This window comes from Canis lupus, chromosome 28 (assembly GCF_048164855.1).
Source record: "Canis lupus baileyi chromosome 28, mCanLup2.hap1, whole genome shotgun sequence".
NCBI classification, from domain to species: domain Eukaryota; kingdom Metazoa; phylum Chordata; class Mammalia; order Carnivora; family Canidae; genus Canis; species Canis lupus.
In genome coordinates this window covers 24,210,286-24,233,443 of record NC_132865.1, presented here as the reverse complement: position 1 = coordinate 24,233,443, position 23,158 = coordinate 24,210,286, and the positions used below count along the sequence as shown (strand labels likewise).

The following is a 23,158-nucleotide window of genomic DNA, read 5'->3' as shown; positions in this document are numbered from 1 at the left end:
TTAGATGTGGTTATGTGCTTCCCCAAAATCCTGTTTTTCTAACAAGAAAATCATTCTGCTAGTGATACTGCATGAGCACAAAAAAAAAAAAGAACATACTTTTCCAAGTGCCTCAATTCTACTATTTTTGCACAAAATAGTTAAAATAGCTGCTCAAGAAGCCTTTGAAGTCTCAACATGTATCCCTAAATCCAGTGACTCCAGTGGGTTTTGTTTGGAGGATAATTTTCAGTTATAATTAAGTACGTAACATTATTGAGGAGTACAATAGATTTTCAATGTTTAGCCTCAATTCTAACAAATATGAAGAAATAAAAAGCAAACTACCCCTTGCTAAAGGTTGCATTTTCTATTTTAATGTTTCTCACTTTATCATCTACATCATGTCAGTTTACAGCAAATTATTGTGGCTGCAAATTCAGAGCTCTTCATCACACCAGTGTTTCATGTGTTTTCTTTGCGTCAGAATCTGAATGACCCTTCTCTACTAGTAATAGGAAAGCTTGGAATCACCCCCAAGAGAGAACAATCTAATGATTAGCTACTAAGGAAAACATCGGAACTCTGACTGTGAGCTAAGAGTCTGCAAATAAATTCACTGTCCGAAAACAGAGCTTAAAGCCGTAAACCTCACATTGTTCTGGTTTCCCTCACCAGTTTGCCTGTAAGTTACTACATCGCCCTTGTGGCCCAAAAGGGGTGATGCATGTCCCCAAGTGCTCAATTTATGCATTTCAACACTTGGGAGATTGGCTTCCTTGTTCAGTACAATTTGAATCAACATTAAATGAAGCATTAGAGCTCAGGAGGTCTTAAAAGGTAATTGGGAATTTTAAAAACCAATAATGTTTAAAAAGGTAATTAGGAGTAAAACTGATGTTCTTGTCTGGAATCATGGTAAATGTATAGAAGATCTTTGGGTTTTATGTCATTTATTATACAAACGCCATGAATCATCTCAAAGAGAAGGATTGACATTTTTTTAAAAAAAGGACTAATACAAAAAAATTAAAAATAAATAAAAATAAAAAGGACTAATACAACTTACTTCAAGATTTGAAGTCTTACAAAGTGAACTAAATATAGTATAACAGATATGAGTTAATAAATGATCAAAACACAATATGTCACATTTGGACTAATTTAGGAAAATAAGGTTTGTCTCTCCGGTGAGACTTAGTTGAGGGGGAGGTTTGGATGCTGAACATTCCATCTGAAAATTGGATCGAGGAACAGGAGGCTGTTTCGTATACTTTCCCTGACGTTTCCCTCTATAGTTTGACATATACAATAAAATTGATATCTGAGGTCTAGGATCAGTTGGGACAAACATATGAAAGAAAAATCACAAAGAAACATATTAGCAAGTGCCAAATTATAATCAGGTGAACTCTACTTCTACCAATTCCCAATGTATAAGAGATAATGGTGGAAGTTTGTCATTAACATCACGAACTTATAATCATATAATACCATAATTTTATAAGATTAAATTATAGAGTTTTATAAAATTAACCACAAGGTTATTTTAATGAACATCTTTTTAAAAAATAAAAAGTAGAAAAGAGCTTTTGTAAAAAGTTAAAATTTACAATGGGGTTTGGGAAATAGGATCTATGAAAGCTCACGTTCCTCAGATTTTTCAAGTAATGTGTGTCCCATAATGAGCACAGTTAGGCTGACTTATGGTGTGAGCTGAGGAACAAAGAGGGGTGGGGATAGCATCTCCGCAGACATGGCTAAGTGATCACGCATGCCATTTCGGGTCATTCTTAGGACATTCATGAGGCCGGTATGCCAGCTTTTGTCATTTCACAGGAGGCTGAGAGAGAAGAAGTGACCTGGCCAGAGTCCTACAAGACATCCTCAAATCCTACAACCTCTGGTTGTGACAACCATATAGCAACTGCCATTCTACATTTAGAACAGTTTTCTGATATTTTGAAAGACACTCCCAATGTGGACAGACATTCCTTATTTGAGGAGAGGCTTATGCAGTGGTACCATAATGTTGACCATGAGCAGAAAGAAGTTCTGGGTAGGGTGGAATAGGTGCGGTGCTGGGAAGATGGGAGTAGAGAATGAAAGAAGGGTTGGTAGAAATCCTTAAGCATCAGGATGAAGGGCTGGCTTTTGTAAATGTTGCCTGGAAAGTAACTGAAGATGCTTTGAATACAGTATTGATAGCATATTAAGGATAGATACTTAGTAAATTATTCTGATAATTTGCTTAACAAATTGTTGTTTTACATCACATAATGTAAATGTTGACTTTTTTTCTTCATATCAACTAAGAAAATAAAAGTCTTACTTACTCCTAAAATCTGACTCCCAAGGCCATGCATGTTGGGGCCCAGACTACTTCTATAACTTCATCTCCTTCTCCTCTCTGTGTGCCCCTGGACTTTGAGCTCCACACTTGCCCTTAAGCCGACAGAACATGCATTAACCTCAGGGCCTTTGCACTTGCTCTCCCTGAAGTGACTTCCCCCAAAACAGCACCTCTCTCTGGCATTGCATCCTGTTCACTTTCTATTCTTTTAAAAACTTCCCTTTTCTAGATAACTTATCACCACTTGATATTACATATTTGCTTCTTTCTTTCTTCCTTCCCTTGAAATGTGACCTCCAGAAGTGATGGGATTTTTTTTTTTTCTGTTTGCTGTTGCATCCCCAGGACACTGGGGAGTGGATAAAGATTTTGGAGCCTGCAGTTAGGTGCCCTTTTAAAGAAAAAGTTAGAAAAACTACAAGACAAAATAGAAATGAAACTTAATATTTATTTATTTGGAATGCAAAAAAATTACAAAGTTTACAATGCTAGCAAGTACCACAAGCATTATAAAATCTGAAAAACAAAAGACTTTTTATTACTTAATTGCCGGACCCATCTCTATGCATTTTTCCTCCACAGTTTTTGGTAACATACTCTTTGATTGCCTCTTTAAATTATAATAATTTTATAATATAATCTTCTATAGAAAGAATAGGAATATAATTGGTTTTTTTCTCCAGTATAGCCGATCAGATTTTTTTAAGAAAAATCATTGATTAGAAACACCTTTTAATTTCAGCATTATTGCTACATCTTTTATACAATTTTTTAATTGTTGTCCAGTATGAGAATCCCTATAAGATTCTGTAGCATATGAACCATAATATTTGGAAGAATATTTCACAGACTAGCTTCTGGCTCTATACATTTCTAGCCTGTTTTTTTCTCCACCACACACAGTCCTAGGCGCCCTGGGATACAAACATTGCATTACAACTTCAGGCCCTGCTGCCTCCATTTCAGCATTAGGTGATTGAGTTTGCACAATGGGCAGTACAAATACTCTGGAATCCATTTCTACACCAGAATACCATAATAACCTACCTGTACATGGAAGTGACTGTGAATCATGTATGTAGGTTCCAGTCAACCTAGCCTAAGTACACAATAATTCTACTTCCTTTAGCTCAGTTCCAGAAATAGTCATGCCCATCCGAACACTCTACAGCACGACAGAGGGGAGTTGGGATAGACATGGTTAAGACAGCAATCATAACCATTTGCAGTTAAAACATTTTGCTGTCGCAAAATCTATAAAGGAATGTGGCTCTGTGAACAATTTGCTAGGGATCCATACCAGTAAGGGACCCTGACTCTCAGCCCTTTTTAGCTTGGTAGTAAATCCATTTCTTCCAGCATCTAATAGTACTTGTAGATACAAAGTAGACATTCAAAATATATTTGTTGAGTGAATGAATGAACTAAAGTTACTTCTTTGAGGCTTTTCCATAGTACTGTAAATCAGAGAGCCTTTCAAATTAAATTGGACCCATTAGCTACAGGTTATATTTATCATATTAAAACTCTGCTGAATCTCTGATGTGATGTGGGATCTATTCTTAATACAAAATATGTCAAGAAGATTTATTCCTTATAAGCACAGATATATTGACCCTTTCTTGTTTCTTTCTATGGAGAAATTCACAATTTCTGCATAATTTTATAGCCCTGTCAAGTACATTTTCTCAGGAGTATGCCCTAAGCAGAGCTATTACTTGGAATGTTTTACTACTCAAATTATGGAACAACTTTCTTCAGTGTATATGTTATATTTGCCTTTTTAGGAAGGACAAAGTCTACTCTGTCACCTTTAATTTTTTTATTTTTGCGAATCCCAGGAAAAGAATTGTCTAAATTTTTAAAATGATACTATACAGCTAGAAGGAGCTGAAAACTGAAGGCCCAAGTTTTCCAGGATGGAACCAAAATATAAATTTATTTAAATTTTAAGTTAACTGCCTAATATGAAAATAGAGATGGTGCTAGGAAGGAAATTGACAGGTCCAATATGAATTCTTAGCTGAACGGATTTGCTTAGGATTCACAGCCTTCATAACTCTCCTTCATTTTCTTATCCACGGTTAGCAGAGCTATCTCACTGCTAATCACTGAAGTACCTATAAAACCAAATGATCTTTTATAAAACCTGACTCTGAGTATCCATTTATGAACCATTGAAAAACCATGTGCCACTTTCTGGATCTGGAATCTTTCCGAGAATGTCAGAATCAAAATGCTTCTTGTAATGCTGAATTTTTCCATTTGACATTCAGATTGAGATAGCTGAGAGAAGAGAAAAAGCTTGGATGCAAATAGCGATATATTAACGGCAGTGTTGTAGCCTTACTGCTGGGCTTTCTTCCACGTGCTTAATTCAGGAGAATGGAATAGTGTGAGGTTGTGATGAAAGAAGTAGGCCTCCATTGGACAAATCAATGGTGAATCAAACACGGGCAGTATTTCCCACATTGACCTCATTGTATCTTTTTAAATGTTTTACTTTTTCAAAATTTCAAATTAATCTTGGGACCTAATTGGAACATACACAGTGGTTAGTAGGGAAAGGTAAATATAGGTAGACAAAGCCATCTGTTTTGGGTAGGATAGTGAAAAAAAAGCATACACATCCATTATAAGGTAGATTTTTCTATTAGGTAATGCATGTGTATTGGTTTTAAAAAGTGACCCTTTGAGGTACCCTCTCAGGGAGCCTGGTACTGGTCATGCTGATTGATTGGGAGTTTAGAGTAAAATGTTTTAAAGTCAAAGTCTCTGGCAGATAATTTGCTATTGTACTGTTGTTTATTATAGCTTGAAGTAGGGAGAAATAAATCTGTTTAAAAATATTTTTAAATGGATAAAATTATAGACTGCTTGTTAAAAATCCTTCACAATAAGTAAGTGTTATAAGTAGAGGAGGGCAAGTCATGTTTTATCTAGAACAGACATATTTCAGTTTGATTAGAAAAAGAAAACAATTTTTTCCTTAGTGTCATTCAGCTAGTGTAATGAGCATTATTGATTAAAATGTTAGAATCAATAAGGATCTAAAATTGGAGTAGAGGAGACTTTAAGGAGGTAAAAAAGACTGTGCTCTGTCAAGCAAGCTGACAATTAAATGCTTTGTGAAAAACTGATTTTCTTAAGCGTGAACGGTCAACGGTACTTCTTGGCTTTCATGGGCATATGCCGTTCTAGGGCATGCAGGAACATGTAAATCAACAAATATATATTGTTATCAGATTCATACACTAAATATTTGTAAATATCACATACTACGGAAAGCTAATTGTAACACATTAGCCCATCTGACTATGTATTATTAAGCTTTGTAAAGAGTTCTGTGTCATGTTAATGCTTGTTGGGTCATTGAACAGCCAATGAAACTTAACATGTTTCTTCTTAGAATCCAATTATGTATAATAATACAATTACATGTTGTCAAGTTCTTTCTAAAATTTTAGCAGTAATGTTTAAAGCCCCTTATTCCTCTTCTTCTTAATTCAGCAGTATCAAAATCTAGCAAATGTATTGGACTTCTGTAGTGCAGCATAAGTGAATTAGATATATCTCGGATAGTAGCAATTGCATTATAGACCTTCCATTTGCAAGGAAAAACTGACCAGACTTAGGTAAATACATGTGTAAAAAAACACCAAACTATGGGGAGGTAAATTCAAAATAGAAAAAAGTCAGTCGAAATATTCATAAATAGAAAAGCGAAGTAAAAAAAAAAATGTGGTCATATGAATTTTATGAAAAACATCTAAACATAGTGAGCATTTTAGTGAAATGTATGCAAAAGATACCCCTAAAGAACAATTCAGAGAACAGCACCTGAAAATGTTAACAAATAAACATAGCCTCTAAGAGCTGCCAAAGAGAAAAATGTGGCAGGACATAAAAGAAATGCCTTAAAAGTGAAGGCAAAGGACAAAGGCATACCAATCACTAAATTCAGGGATTGAATTCTGAATTTTCTCAGGGTTGCTCTGGGCATCACATTCCTGTATAACTAATTAAAAATTCCTTTCAAAAATTTTACAGTCCTTTAGACTGGGTCCAAGAAACATACTTTAAAAAAATAGATTCTGGGGGCACCTGGGTGACTCACTCAGTTAAGCGTTGGCCTTCTGTTCAGGTCATGATCCAGAGTCCCCGGATCACCCCAGGTTGGGCTCCCTGCTCAGTGGAGAGTCTGCCTCTCCCTCTGCCTCTCACCCCACTCATGCACTCTTGCAAACTCTCTTTCTAATAATTAAAATTTTTAAAAATAAAAAATTTTGATCTTCATGAATAATAATTTTACTGTTTATTTTTCTAAGATATTCGGCATAAATTGGTATAAATCTATTAACTATCATGTAGACTTGTATGAAAAATTAGGTATTCTTTTCTTTTAAGTTAAAAGAATCTCAGAAAAAAATAATAAAATACCAGTAAGATACTAGTAAAAATAATATCTGATAATAGAAATTATTTTATTTCTGTTTTTTTATGTTTATGTATATAAACTCTTTCATAAACAGTTCATTATGAGTTTGTTAAATTTAAATACTTAGTTTAGGACCCCAATCATGTAGTTCTATAATCTATTTTTAACCATATATCCTAGGGATGCCTGGGTGTCTCAATGTTTGAGCATCTGACTCTTGATCTCAGCTCAGATCTTGATCTCAAGGTCACAGGTTCAAGCCCTGCATTTGGTTTAAAAACAAAACAAAACAGGTGTTCTGTGTAAAAAAAATCAATGGTTCATTGTCTAGTTGCTTCCATTTTGGCTCGGTATTTTTGTTTTGTTTTGTTTTGTTTTGAAATTAGTGTAGGGAAAAATAATTTTCCCTCTATCTTTCTGAGTTCTTAGCTAAGACCCCTATAGTAAAAGACAGATTAATGAGAAAAAAACAAATAGAAGTTTATCAACATGTATACCTCATGAGTACATGGGGGATACCCAAAGAAACATGAGTAACCCTCTGAGAAGGCAGATTTAAAATAGTTTATTCTGTTTCCCTTCATTAGTAACCCATGCTATCTTGAAGTGCTTAATGGGAACCATGGCATTTGACTTGCTTTTGCCTTTGCACACAGATGCACCCTGAGTGTGACCCTGGAGCAGGCCATCATTCTGGCCAGAAGCCACGGGCTGCCTCCTCGCTACATCATGCAGGCTACAGATGTGATGCGGAAGCAGGTAAGCCTCACGCGCAGTTTAGGAATTGTTTTCTAGGACCTAGATTTGAAGGTTTCTTTTAATCAGGATTTATCAGGTTTCATCAGAATTAATCAGCATTTATCAGATGTCTGATGGATGCCTGGACGTGGAGGACATCTTTCCAGGCTCACAGGGTAAATGTGAACAAGAAACACTCCTAGGGATGAAGGGCAGTACAGACATCTGTGTGAGGGTTCTCCAAGAAATTTAGCCAATCTATAACACAGAGATGTCTAAGGAGGTAAGCTGAAGGAGGAAAGGGGTTGGATGGGCATATTGGGCAAGAGTGGATTTGGGGCTTAGGTGAAGGATGAGGTCAAAGGATGCATGGCATTTTCAGGGCATTGCAGGTGATTTACTAAAGGTCTGGGAATAGATTGAAGAAGGGAGTGGATACAAAGAAGAGGGAAGAATTGAGGGGCCTGCTTGCTCCTGGAGCTCCCAAAGGGAATTCCAAGCCATGCCGAGAAACTTGTGCATTATTCTAAAAATAAAGCACATACCTCAAATTTTCCTTCAAAGGATGAATAGCAATCTTAGAAATGTCATTAGGTCACTGAAGTATTTACAGGTGGGAATATACCCTCTTATAAAGAGGAGGGATGTTTGATATTATACCCAATAGTATTTTAAATGTGACAGTTTGGTTTTGGTTTTTAACTCTTAAAATTCTTTAAAAGATGAGAAAAATGTACCAACCTCCAATTTATTGATCATTAGGAAAATGTACCTAATCTCATAGGAAAGACAGAGCTTATTAGAAACACAGAAGAAGTTTGAAAAGATCAATTTTCTATTTCATTCTGCCACTTTTTCCCAGGGTTACCACAAAAAATTGCTCAGTTGGTTTGAATTGCCCAATGATAGTGAGTTTGGTTATTTTTTAAAGATTTACTTACTTATTTGAGAGAGAGAGAGAGCATGAGGAGGGAAAGGGAGAGAGTCTCAAACAGACTTTCCACTGTGCCTGAGCCCCCTGTGGGGTTGATCACACAACCCTGAGATCTGGACCTGAGCTGAAACCAAGAGACACTTAACCAACTACACCACCCAGGTACCCCCAAGTGACTTGGTTTTTAAGATATGCTTTTGTAGTTAAAACTGCTTTATTTACTCAAGACTTGGTGTATAACTCTTACACAAACATACAAATCCCTGTGGGTTTGCTCCCAAGATTACACTACAGAATAAAAACAAAACAAAACAAAACACATGGAGACAATCAAGAGGCCAGCAGCAGTTTGGAGTCTGCAATGCAGAAATAAGGTGCAACCAGAGGATCTACACTGGAGCTTCAGGCTGGGAACCCTGGAGCTGGAGACTGAAAAACCAGGATCTCACAAAGCCCAAGAGGGATTTGTTAAGTAAAGGTTAGGTCCACAAGAAGCACAGGACGCACTGTGGTTCAGCTGGAAAAGGGCAAATAAGGATGCAAATGCCAGCAGATTTTGGAAGGATTTTTTGGAAGATTGATATACAAATTTGGTTTTAAAAAGTAGATCAGGGTAAACTTGTGATTATCCATACAAAGATCAAGTTTGGGATGCCAAAAATACAGAAAGAGACTAAACATTTTATTTCACTCTGCTGCTGTGAGAGGAAGTTTGCAATAAGACTTGGAGGAGCCGTCTTAAAATTATGGTTTTTGGCAAGACTAAGAGACTAGTATTAGCCTGTTTTCAAATAGTCTAGTATGGGAGTCATCATGAATTGCCTGGGTATACATTCATACTATACGGACTTTAATAATCAAAACCTTTGAATTCTCACAACTGAGAAAACAGAGATAGATAAAATAGAGAGAGAAAGTAAAAATCATATTTATATGAGCTTTAATGACTTTTTAACCAGTGCAAACCTTTCTGAGGTACAATGTACCTATGATATTTACATATATTATTAGTATATATGATTATGTATTGATATAACTTATGGCAACTGAAAAGTTTTGAAGTTTCTTGTAAAATCCTTGTTGATTTCTGAATTGTGACACTTTTGAGTATTTATCACTTCTTCCCCCTTCCATATTTTAAAAATAAATACATTTAGAATGGGTAGCTTCCCTCCATTGTTGTTTGTTTCTCTTCTCCAAGTGGCTTAGAGACAAAGACTGATTTCTCACTTCTGCATGAAAGATCAGAGAGCTTGAGGCCTTCTTTTTGGAGAAACTGGGCTAAACTGATGCACAGAGATATTTTTGCAATATTCCTTCTGTTGCCCATCCTCTCCCCAGTGTTCAGCTGTTACAGGTGGTGGGGTTAGTGGCAGGGATCAACTCTGCAAGCCAACTCTACCTGCCTGCAATCTGAGTAGTTAGAACACAGGTGGGAATCAAAGATCTAACTTTTCTCTTCCTTTGCCTCTCAATCATGTAGATAAAATTCTCCAGAGACTGAGTGGTTGGGATATTTGCCAGGTTAATGAATAATATTTTCTAAGATCTTTAGTTTCTGAAGAAGAAGCTCTTCAGTATGACTTATCCTTCTAACTCCAGTATTGTTTTCATGTACAGATTTTGTAGACTTGTTAAATGCCCTGATTGAGTTGGAAGGAAAGCTGAAAGATAGAAGGAAGGGTACTATGCCCTTTCTAATGTTTTGATAACGATTATTATAATCCTAGGCAGCACTTTTACCTAACCAACTGATCTGATTAACAAAAGGCTTGAGGGGAAAGTTCTCATTGACATTAGAAACAAAGTTTTCTATCCTATAAATTATATGTTCCAAGTATTATTTGGTAGGAGCCTATCTCAAAAATTTTTTGAGCTTTTTAATAAAACTGGAATTTCAAATAATTCTATCTCCTTACCTATAATATCAGAGCATTATACTGGGCACCAATAACAAAGACTGGTGGTCCTTGCCCCATCTCATGGTGGTCACTAGAGACAAATCATCATGATACAGACACCAACAGACAGGTGGTATACAACCTCAGTGTTTTAGGACATGAGACAGGTAATAAATGAGTGAGTGACTAGACTGTGAGCCCCTCAATGGCTGGGACACTGAGTATGTTTATTTTGGTGGCATGGGTTTCCAGAAAAGTACCTAGCAGAGAGTACGCACTGAATGATGTGTGGGCAATGAATTAGTTCTAACTAGGATAACTGGGAAAAGGCTTCATGCTGAAAGTGATAATATGATAGTGGCTTAAGAGCATAGATTCTTGAGCTGAACCACCTCAGTTTGAGTCCCAGCTCCATTGTTTACTATCTGTATCATTTGGGACAAGATTCTAAGTCTCTCTGTTACTTAGTTTCCTCATTATTAAAACAAAGATAATAATAATAGCACTTGCCTCATAGTGGTGTGAGGATTAAATAAAGCAGTATACTCAATGTACTTAAAACAGTGCCTGATACAGTGAATGACCAATTATTGCCCAAGATGATATTTGATTTGAGCCTGGAGGGATAAAAGTGATATGGATAAGTAGGAAAGAGGAGAGAGGGGGTATTTAGGTAGAGGGAGCAAGTATCAGGGCACCTGGGTGGTGCAGTCAGTTAAGCATCCAACTCTTGGCTTCAGCTCAGGTCATGACATCAGGGTCATGAGATCGAATCCCACATCAGGCTCTGCACTCAGCGTGGTGTCTGCTTAAGTTTCTTTCTCCCCCTCCCTCTGTTCCTCTGTGCATGTGTACACTCTCTCTCTCTCTCTCTCTCTCTCTCTCTCAATTAATCAATCAATCGATCTTTTTTTAGGTGCAAGTATGGCATGCGGCGTATATGAAGAATTATTTAGTTGAATTCACTCTGGAATATGCCAATCATGTGCGGCATGATAAGCATCAATTTTATCTGGAACCTTTTGAGAAAGCAAAAGTCTTTCTTTAGATTATTTAATGGAATATTATGAGATTAAAGACAAAACAATTATACATAAATACTATAGTTTAGTAAGTCTATTTCTCACAGGGATATGGTTTAGATATTCTAAAACTAGTTTATGTATATATTAGGCTTGAATAGATAAGTAAATATAATGTAAATAATGAGAATAAAGTTTTTTACTTCCAGAAAAAGAAGTTACAAATAGGGAAACGGAGAAGGCCATAATCCAGAATGAACGTTGTGGCATGGGATTGAATCAGAGATAGCAGTTTGAACTGATGGACGGACACACACACACACACACACACAGATATACATAAATGTAGAAATAAATATAGATGTTTGAATATGTTTGCATTAGTCAACTGGCTCTGTCTACTGAGAAGACCTAGAAGCAGTTACATACCAATAGTAGCAATGAGCACATCCAGTGTCCAGAGCTTGGGTTCTAAAATAATTTTCCATTAAAAAGAACTCAGGATTCTTGGAGAAGTGGTCAATTTCCAGCTGAGACAGGGGAGATGAGCCTGGAACATCTTGAGGTACCTAAAAATAAACAAGTGTTCAAAAATGATTGTGATTCTTTCAGTAGGACATGAGGAGCAACCTGAAGGAGCTCCTAGTTGCCAATCTGGAGCAATCTAAACAAAAGAAATCATTAAAATAGTGGCAGTATTGGATAATAACTCAGATAAAATAAATATCCTTAAATTCATACTGATTGAAATAAATACTTGAGTAAATAGATAATGGATTTGGGGGGAAAGGATGACTCTTATTTATAGAAGCATTCCTTCCTAAATGCTACAGTATCATTGTTGCAGGCAAGATACCCTAGTAGAGACTAAAGTCAGCAAAAGTTTGAAGAGTTGTATGTGCATAGTCCCATAGTATCTTCCCCAATATAATTATTAACTACGAAAAGAGAAGTAGTAACTTTACAGTGAAAAAAATCTGTCAGACACCACTTGAACCAAGTGAAAGTTAATGTCACCAGTGATAAGATTTAGGAAGATCATGTGATGGTCAATGTCGGTGATCTCATGCACTGAGAAGGCCCAAAATAATTTCTTGCCCAAAATGCATGTCCTCTATCTAATCATGAAGAAAGATCTGACAAATCCAGATTGAGAAACATTCTGCAAAATAATGACCAGTATTCATCAAAAGTATTAAGGTCATGAAAGACAAAGAGCCTAAGGAACCGCTATGGATCAGAGGACCAAGGAAGCAAGAAACAAAATGTAGTAGGGGATCCTGGATTGGATCCTGGAATAGAAAGGGGACACAAGTGTGGGAAATGGTGAAATTTGAGTAAGACTTGCAGCATTGTACTAATGTTGATTCCCCAGTTTTGATCATCATAATGTAAGCATTACAGGGAGTTTAAATAGCTGGGTTAAGTATGTGGACTCTCTGTTCTGCTTTCACAACTTTTCTCTAAGTCCGAAAAATAAAGAGTTATTTTTTAAACACTTAGATGTGATTCCTAAATTCCATCCCATCTGTCTTTCTCCCACCCCCACCCCTTTTCCCTATTTGCTTTCCTTTTTTGGTCCATCTTGAGAAAATAGGATTTGTTTTCCTTTCTTCCTTTTCTCCTTTTCTTTACTCCCTTCCATGGCTCAGAAATTTGGTAGCAGGAGACAGAGCTTCAGAGTTTTTTTTAAACTACTCTTCTTCATCTAGTCTCAGCCCCAAACCTTGGTGTTTGGTTCTAGGTAGTAACTAATTCCTATTAGGAACTGAACGATGACTATAGTTTCATTCATGAACTTGGCAGGTTGTGAAGACTTTTTCATTGCTGAAGTACGTTGTCTTTGTATTATAAACTTCAAGGCATAATTCTCACATTTCAGAGATCCCCATGCACATGCCTTTCCAGATATTGCTTTAAAACTATTTAAGAAAATATTTTCTTAAAAAAAATTTTAAAAAAGAAAATATTTTCTTGATAAATACTATGAAGTTTATTTTTTTTAATTTTTATTTATTTATTTATTTATTTATTTATTTATTTATTTATTTATGATAGTCACAGAGAGAGAGAGAGAGAGAGAGAGAGGCAGAGACATAGGCAGAGGGAGAAGCAGGCTCCACGCACCGGGAGCCCGACGTGGGATTCGATCCCGGGTCTCCAGGATCACGCCCTGGGCCAAAGGCAGGCGCCAAACCGCTGCACCACCCAGGGATCCCTATGAAGTTTAAAATAGCTAATTATTCAACTAAGGACAAAACAGATACATGAATGTGATAGAACTGTGATTTCTGTTCCACGGAGGTGGGGACACAGCAGATATTTGTAGTCTGTTCATTTCTTATTTTCAACATCTAAAGTATTACTTGTTTCTAGGAATAAAGACGTAACTGAGATAGTGAACGGGAAGCTGTGATTTAAATTTATTTTGAATGATTCAGATGACTACTGAAATAAATATCAATCCCTTGGAAAAATATACGAGCATATTTTGGTTCTTAAAAGCATTAGTTATGAAAATGCTCAGGGTCACCTGGGTGGCTCAGTGGTTGAGCCTGACTTCAGTGCAGGTTGTGATCCCAGGGTCCTTGGATTGAGTCCCACATTGAGCTCCCTGCTTAGTAGGGAGTCTGCTTCTCCCTCTGCCTATATCTCTATCTCTCATGAATAAATAAATAGAATCTTAAAAGAAAAGAAAATACTCAGATTATGACTTCTCTTTTTCTTTTTTTCCTCTCTTTTTCTTTTTAGATTTATTTATTCATGAGAAACAGGCAGGGACATAGGCAGAGGGAGAAGCAGGCTCAGAGAGAGCCTGATGCGGGACTCGATCTGGTAACCCCAGGATCACGCCCTGAGCCAAAGATAGATGCTCAACCCCTGAGCCACGCAGGTGTCCCATGACTTCTCTCTTCTGCTTCTAGTCTCTCTTGATGTTAGATACATCGTTGGGATAAATTCGCTCAAATGTTAACAGTATATTAAATAATTACTAATAAATATAGAGCTAAAAATTATTTTCCCTGCTTCTTTCAGGGAGCAAGAGTTCAGAACACAGCAAAGAATTTGGGGATCAGAGACCGAACCCCACAGTCTGCTCCAAGGTAAGTGACTTCCCAGGTCTGCTCTTTCACAGAGGGCTGGCCACAATTTCCCAGGCAGTGTCACTCACAGCTATTGGCAGTTGGCCTTGGAAACACTCTGTGGCTAAATGTGACTAGGCATAGTGGTCTCTGAATTCAGTGGAACATTAAGGGAACATTAACAAACTTAGAGGTAACAGATCAAAGTCTTGATATTATTCTGTTTTGCAAGTTCCATCATGAATTCAAAGACAAAAGGCCACATTGGTGCTACTAAAATTTGTATTCCAGCTGTACTGAACTACCAAAATGCCACTTTCATTTATTTTTTATGCCTCGGGCATGATTGCTTCTCCCACCTGTGTCGTATGAAAAACTCCTGCTTAACCACAAAATCCAACTTAGATGTCCTTTTCTCTTTGAAGTCTTGGTTGAGTTTTTTTCCTTCTTCCACTGCCTTATCATCTTGTACTGGTCTATTCTAGCCCTTATCATATTGTGTTACAATTATTGGACTCCTTGACCAACCTGAATATGAATTCTTTGGGGGCAGAGAGTATGTTTTCTGATTTTACTCCTTGCTCATCATAGGCCTCTATAATAGGCATTAAATATCTGATTTCAAGAATGTATGAATAAATGAATGAATAAGCTTTTTCTTTGCAACTATACCAAATATTCACGGTTCACATATCATCAAAAGAGAGGACTCTAATCCACCTTTAGAATAAATGAACATGGAAACAGCCATCAAAGAAATGTTAATTTCGGGCAGCCCTGGTGGCCTGGTGGTTTAGCGCCGCCTTCGGTCCAGGGTGTGATCCTGGGGACCCGGGATCGAGTCCCGCGTCGGGCTCCCTGCGTGGGGCCTGCTTCTCCCTCTGCCTGTGTCTCTGCCTCTCTCTCTGTGTCTCTCATGAATAAATAAATAAAATCTTAAAAAAAAATGTTAATTTCATTTCCCTGGTGACAGGAGGATAGGCAGCCATCTATCTTGAATTGGGGCAATATTAAATAATTTCTTTTACATTTGCTTGTTTTTATACATTGGCATTTCAACAAAAAGTACCCTCCTCCAAGCACTGTCACAGACAAGACACTCTTTGTTTCTATTTACAAAGCAGTTACCAGAGTGAGAATGATGACTGCAGCATTTATGAAGTTATATTTCATTCTAAAAAAGTATGTGGGCAGTGGAAGTACTTTCAAAAGGGAAAACACATTTTCCCCTTGAAAATGGATGGAGCACTCATGTTCTAATTGTGTTTTAGTGCTGAACCCTAACTCTATTTAATCCTCAAGTCTTGTTAATGTTATCTTTCATAGCTGATTAGGTTAGAAAGACTTTCTGTTGCCAAAGAATCATTTCACATAGGCATTCTCTCTCTAGCACCTTGAGCAGACACGGTATATTTGGATAACAGACCCAGTGAAGTGTTAAAATCCCAATAAGAAAACAAGATAATGGCTTAGCAAGGTCTTCTTAGCTAGAGCTTATAAACACTAATAAACAGTGGGGTTAAGATAAGACTTCAGCATCCTGATCAATAAACCAGTATGCAAGCTGAATACAAGAAAAGAACCCAATGAATTCCCTTTTTTTCTTTATTGGGTTGTGTTTTAAAACACTTGAACTGAAACACGATGAAATGTGCCAGCTGTAAAGTTGACATTTTTTTACAAGAGAATAATAATCCCAAGAGAAATCTAGAGTAAATTTTAAATTTAATTCTATTTATTCTTTTACTCATTCTATAAATATTTATTGAAGACTTAAGAAATGCACAGCACCTGGGATGCCTGGGTGGCTCAGTGGTTGAGCATCTACCTTCGGCTCAGGTTGTGATCTGGGGATCCTGGGATCAAGTCCCCCATCAGGCTCCCCGTGGGGAGCCTGCTTCTCCCTCTGCCTCTGCCGCTCTCTCTGTGTCTCTCATGAATAAATAAATAAAATCTTACAAAAAAAGAAATGCACAGCACCCTGCTATGCCACATGGAGAACATAAACATGAGAGAGAAACAGTTCCAGCCCTTAAGGAGCTTTCAGGTAAAAAGATGAGATGACAAAATGTAACTGGAAGGAAAGGTAATATGTAAGAAGCCCTCTATGAGTGATATGGAGAGAGTGCTAAAGTCCTAGAGGGTTGGGGATCCTGCCCAGCCAGGAACCAGGATTCCTGCCCCAAAGACAGCAAATTGAAGAACAAATTTGGCTCTCAAGGACAGGCCACCCATAGGCAAATGTGGGGTAATGTTTCTGAAAATATCTTCGTGGAGGGGATAGAGTTTTCTGTCTCGGCCTGAGATAATATTTGGTTCAAATCCCTTACCAATCTCTACCATAATCTTCCTTTCCCCATTCTTTCAATACTTAAAATTCACTCTGCAAACAATATATTGAATTTCTTCTATATGTTTGTAGATGTCAGACACTGTGTTAAAAGCTGGAAATAAAGACTTAATCCCTTCCAGTAGTCAGTGGGGTGCAGTAGAGAGACCATTGAATGAAATGGAAACAGGATCCAAAGTGTAAGCACTTGGGCACATAAAGACACAGATTGCCATGAGAGAGAAGGGGCACATAACTCAGTCTAAGGATAAAGAGGGGAGGTTGCAGAGTATTCCTGGCCCAGTCAGCATGTAGTAGATGTCCTCCACAGCTGATGGAATCGCACCAGCGCCTAGGCAGCACATCTCACTCCAGGACTATATACCCAGATCCCGATGACTGGTGATTGAATGTGATTTAAGAATGGTGCAAGGTGGGACTCCTAGGTGGCTCAGTGGTTTAGAGCCTGCCTTCGACCCAGGGAGTGATCTGAGAGTCCCAGAATCAAGTCCCACGTCGGACTCCCTTCATGGAGCCTGCTTTCTCTCTGCCTGTGTCTCTGCCTCTCTCTCTCTCTCTCTCACTCTCTCTCTCTCTCTCTCTCTCCCCCCGTGTCTCTCATGAATAAATAAATAAATAATCTTAAAAAAGAAAAAGAAAGGTGCCAAGGTGAGGCTGGAGGCATAGGCAGCAGCTGGATCAGGAAGAGACATGTATGAGATATGAAGAGCGCTGATATCGGGTCACCTGGGTGGCTCAGTGGTTCAGCATCTGCCTTTGGCTCAGGTCGTGATCCCAGGGTCCTGGTATTGAGCCAAACAGTCAGGTTTTCTGCTCAATGGGGGGCCTACTTCTCCCTCTGCCTGTGTCTCTGTCTCTCTCTCTGTGTCTCTCATGAATAAATAAATAAAGTCTTAAAAAAAGAGTGGCTGACTCCACTTGAAGACAGTAGGGAGGTATTAAAATGCAATCTTCCTGTCTGGAAGATTTAAAATTTCAAATGTATCTCTGGCACCATTAAGAAGATCCATTCGAGGACAGCTAAGATTGAAGGCAGGAGCTTGAGCAGAGATTGTCGTGGTATTAAGGATAAAAAGGAGAGGATGGTTCAAGAGATATCTAGCAGGTAGGATTAATAGTCTTTGGACGCTAATTGGATGAAGGAGGTTAGGGAAAAGGAAGATTCTAGAATGACTGCCAAATCTTTGGCTTGGGTGAGGATGAGCTCATCTCAGTAATATTGGGACTGAGGATCAATGGGTCAGCCACGCGAAGATGCCTTCGTGGGCAGTACCAACCAGGTTCTTCCCCTAACTTTCATGTGTTGCATCTTCAGAGGAATAAACTCATCTTTATCAAGAACCAGATATTCCTTTTTAGATGCAATGACATGCTGGTCTTATTTTTTTATTGTGTCACAAAACCTGTAAACTACTGTACTATGCTGGCTTGATTTTCTTGATTTGCTTAATTGTGAAGCAGCATTCTGTAGTGGTTACAAGTGAAAAACATGGGTTTGAGTTCCAGCTCTTGCTTGTGACCTTAGTTAGCCAGGTTATTTATTTTCTGTGAGACAGTTTTCTCATCTGTAGGATAGGGGGAATTACCTTGGGATGGGTTATTATTGAAGCTTTAGTCTTCAAAAGAGGCATTTGCTTTGTGGCCTCCCTTAACACAGCTTTTATTTATGCCATGTAGAAAGATGAAGGGCATGATGTAGAGATTGAAGTTTGAAAGTTCTACTTCCGGCAGAGTTGGATGGGGCGAGAAACACCAGCTCCAAGATGGCTGCCTGAGCCCAAACAGGAAAAGAAGAACGTGGAGCCGGGAACAAACCTTTCCATGCAGGGGCACTGGTGTGCATGAGTGGGATGAGGATACAACAAGGGTCCTACATGTTGGGGAAAGCAAAGCCTCCCATTACCTAACAGTTTAGCTGCCAGAAAAACAAATGCCTCCCTGCAGAGTAAAAGTCCAACTCTTAACTATTACATTTTGCTTCCCAACTTCATCTGCCTGTTCTAAATTCCCCAAGCCCCACAATTTCCATTACAAATGTGTCTGAACTCAAATAACCCTGAGTCACTTCCAAGAAGCCTCACAGAAGCTGAACCTGCCCAGCTCTGCAGTACCCAGAGCTATTATTTCATTAGGTGATCACAGGGAGTAGCCTTTTTGCCAATTTGCAAGGCAGACATTTCAAAGACTCGTCTACCCAGTGGCATTAGTTCCATTATGTGAAAACGTGCAGTGCAAGGTAATGGAATGTGATGGCGCAGCCCAGATCTCACAGGGTAGGACATTCACTACCCAGCTTACTGTTTCTGTTCTACCTGAGTAAGGCCACTGCCTGCCCACTCATTAGGCAGCGCTGTCAGGGAAATGAAAGGATAGAAATTAAAGAGGAAAAGAACTTTCCAATCATTCTATTATTCCAGCGCTGGCAATGCATTTTGAAGCAACACCGTATTTTTCAGCTGCAATGGCAGCTTTGAACTATATCTGCTCAATTTAATGTATTCTTTTCTCTGGGAAGGATGAAATAAGCTCTTCTGATGTGAGATGTCCTTATTTCAGTATCCATTTTCTTCCATGAAGATGACATATAGAGTATTAAGCACCTTTCAGACTTGAAATACATTTTGCAAGTCTCCCAAGGCAGTAACGTTTTCTGTGTGTTTCCAGACTATGAAAGTTTATTTTGTTAGCTAGGTTTCTAACTCAACATTCAAACTTTTTAATTCTTTCCCCCTTTGACTTAGAATTATCATGGAAAAAAAAAGAATTAACATGGGATTAAATGTGGAAGGAAGAGGAAACCTGATTTGCTGAGTTTCTCAACAACTCAAGTAAACTTTGTTCGATTTAATCTGTAAAAGAAGTGAATCACCACAGCTACCCCTGAGTTTGGAATACTTTTTAAAACAAGCAAATTTGGGGCATCTGGGTGGCTCAGTCGGTTAAAGCAGACCTGTCTTCAGCTCAGGTCATGATCCCTGGGTCCTGAGATTGAGCCCCACATCGGGCTCCCTACTCATTGGGGAACCTCCTTCTCCCTCTCCCTCTGCTGCTCCCCTTGCTTTGCTCTCTCTCTCCATCAAATACATAAATAAAATCTCAAAACAAATAAATAAATGGAGCAAAATTGAAACCTGTACTTAATATTTTTAGATCACAGAGGAAGCTCTGAAGCAGGGCTAGCATGACCACAGAACTATAGGACTTGTGATTGTAGTCCAACACCTGCCGGCTTAGTCAGCTGATCTCCCAGGTTGTGCTTTCGGTGATGGGTTTGCCCCATATGGTCACTGGCTGTCTTGCAGCTGCTATGTGCCCCTTAATACCATTCTGGAGCCAAGATCTAACCATTCAGAAGAATGCAGGGCTGCAGGAGCTTGTACCATCCCTAGTTCAGTCCCCTGCCCCTTGCCTTAATGCTGAATGACCTCAGACACCCAGATCTGGGATACCAAGAGGGAGCGTTTCTGGGTACCTCCACAAGTTCCAGTAGATGCCTTGACCCACTTAAGTCTGCACCTGATTCTGCTGACAGGTGAGAGGAAGGATGGGCAGAGCCAGGCAGATTTTCCTCAGGAAACGCACGATGATTATGCCTGTGAGGTTAGGACCCCACCACATCAGCCTGTTTGTAACCAAAGAGATGGTACAAAGTGAAGCAAATTTCAAAAACTGGTCAGAAAATCAGTAGACCACTCTGAGCAGGTGCTCTTTTGCTACAAATTAATAATGATAGACAAGATGGTAATTATCATCATAATAATCATCTCCTAGAATTCAGAGAATCGATTTTGCTGCCAGCAAGGTGAGCAGTCGGGGTTGGCAGCACTGGAGCAGAAGCAGCTGGTGCGGAAGAAGCAGCACTGCCTAATCAGTAGTCATCCAGATCTGCAAGGAGACATGGGTGTTTTCTGAATAATAGAACTGAAGTTTTGGAGTTTGCACATTCATACGTGATTTTTAGTAAAATAGGCAAGATGATCATGACTCCTGAACCAAGAAATCATTATCAATATCCTTTTTCTACCAGTAAAAACATCTCAGGTAATGGCAATATGCCAGACCCGTGTCACACTCTCCTGTGCCTCTTCTAGGCTCTACAAGCTGTGTGAGCCGCCTCCCCCCGTGGGAGAAGAATGAAGAGAATCCCCCAAGGAACCGGTCAAGCAGAAGCTTCTGAACACCAGACAGAGGACATGCTGGCTACATATTCTCCATTCAAGATAAAGAAATGACTTTTTTTGGTCTCAAAATCCTTCACCATGGAGTAAATAACCAGTGTTCAACTTATACTTGGATGTTTGTGCTGGCAACAGATCAGAGGTCATTCAGACAATTCGAAGCTTCACAAACTAATCTCTGTATGTATTGACACTAACTATTCATTTTTAGGGTAATTCATCCCTGGAGTTGATGAAAAAAAGTCAGAGAACAAATGAACAATTGTGCCTCCTCTCCCATTGATTAAAATTATGTTATTGTGTTTGTTTTCATCTTCTCTAAATGGGATCATGTAATATTTCCACTTGAAGAAGTCTTTCACTGAAGACACACGGACACACTTTCCAAATCCTCCTACAGAAATGTTACAGACAATAGAGACTGGGTTCTGTCATAGGTATTCAGTACCTCACCTGCATCAGAAAAGTAGTTCGTATGGGGAAGGTGAAGAGCATGCTTTACTGTTTCTCATAAGGGTTTATTTCTCAGTAAAAGAGAAGACAGCTGATTGAGGCTTCTACCAAGACTTCCTTCCAGACCCTTAGAAGTATCTCTTGTACTGATGGACAGTTCCAGCATGCTGGTGGTGTCCTTGCTTCCTGAAATGGCAGGGCTTCCTTGGCCGTGCGCACTGGGGCTCCGCCACAGGTGGCCAGGGGTGGGGAGCAGCAGCGGTCTGAGGGGGGGGGGGGGGGACAGTAGGGTAAAGGAGGAAATTTAAGCCCATTTAAAAATTCAACCTGTAACTTAGAAAGATACCTAAAATCCGTACTTTATTAAGGCTTTCATATGAGATGTGAGACTCAGAATATACCATGCTGAGTATTTTTCTATCAAGGTATGTGTATAACATGAAAATAAAGCTTTATTTGTGGAATTTTAAAAGGAGTAGTAGCGACCTTGATGACATATGGAAGCACAAGGTATATTCCACTTTCTTTCTGAAGTATGTGTAATGTTTATCATCTCTGTGTTGATAAAATGACATTGTATTTAACATAATGAATACATGGTATTGATTTTTGAGTCTATAATTTTCAAAGCAATTAAAATGCCCTCACTGTGATTGTGCTAATTATATGGATTTAGACTAATTTAGTATGTGAAATGCTTTTCATAACTAAAGTATATACAGACCGTTATTAAATTTTAATTTATGAAATTTGATTATGATTTTCAAATGATCATTAAAAACCTTCACCACTAGCAGTTGTGTATTGAATAACAAAAATACCATGTTACACATGTATGAGGTATTCATTCATATACTGGTCAAGCTGATAAAAATTGTTCTTTGGCACAGAAACACTTAAGATTTTTGCAGTACGCCCCTATATAAAATGAGAAATAAAGAAACAAACTCCAAAGGTTTCAAAGAAAAAGTTGAATGCTTTGAATTTAATGAGGATATGACCCTTAACACAAATATCTATAGTAAGCATATCTGAAATTCCAGGGATTTAACATTCTTGACATTGTTAACAACTGATCCTGAAGGTCCATGGCATTAGTATTTCGTGATTTTCCTGTGCTGAGAAATTGATGACATTCCATGCAGGCTAACAAAGGAGCGAAACTGATCAACTAGGTAGTATTTTTCATAATGTCACTACTGTTTTCTAATCACCATCCTGGATGCCTTATTTCTCATTAGAAGGATGAAAAGGTCACTTAAACACTTCAGTCATACTTTGCTATGTTTCATGGGGGAAATTATCTGCTATTATGGTATGTATAAATTAGCATATTTTTAAGGATATAATCTCTATCTAATGGAATATGCTTAATTTTTAACGGTTAAATGTAGTGTAAGTGTACCATCGATCAGAGTGCTTGCTACTTATTAAAGGCTCAAAAGTTAGTAATGCTTTATATTATCATCAGTCACTGTCATGTTTTATTATAATGAAAATTGTAGCTAACATTTAAGTAATTACTGTGTGCCAAGCAATACTTCCAAGTGATTTACCCCTATTTTGTTGTTATTGCTTCACTAATCCTCACAACGATTTGGGGTAGTACTCTTTTCATCACCCCCATTTCACAATTGAGGAACTGAAGCACAGAAGGGCCCAGTGATTCTCCCAAGGCCACCTGACAAGTGGTAGAGAAGCAGGATTTAAACCCAGGAAGTCTGCCTCC

The 23,158-nt window shown here is 38.3% G+C and overlaps 1 protein-coding gene across 1 annotated transcript in view; it reads left to right on the top strand.

Annotated features, from left to right (window-relative positions):
• PREX2 (phosphatidylinositol-3,4,5-trisphosphate dependent Rac exchange factor 2) overlaps nucleotides 1-22,222 on the top strand; it is a 283,911-nt gene extending 261,689 nt beyond the window's left edge. The window contains exons 38-40 of the mRNA XM_072804340.1: nucleotides 7,427-7,529; nucleotides 14,402-14,469; nucleotides 20,890-22,222. Of these exons, the coding sequence (XP_072660441.1) occupies nucleotides 7,427-7,529; nucleotides 14,402-14,469; nucleotides 20,890-20,935 (217 nt within the window). The 3' untranslated portion in view covers nucleotides 20,936-22,222. The remainder of the gene's footprint in view (nucleotides 1-7,426; nucleotides 7,530-14,401; nucleotides 14,470-20,889) is intronic.
• Nucleotides 22,223-23,158: the final 936 nt, after the last annotated feature.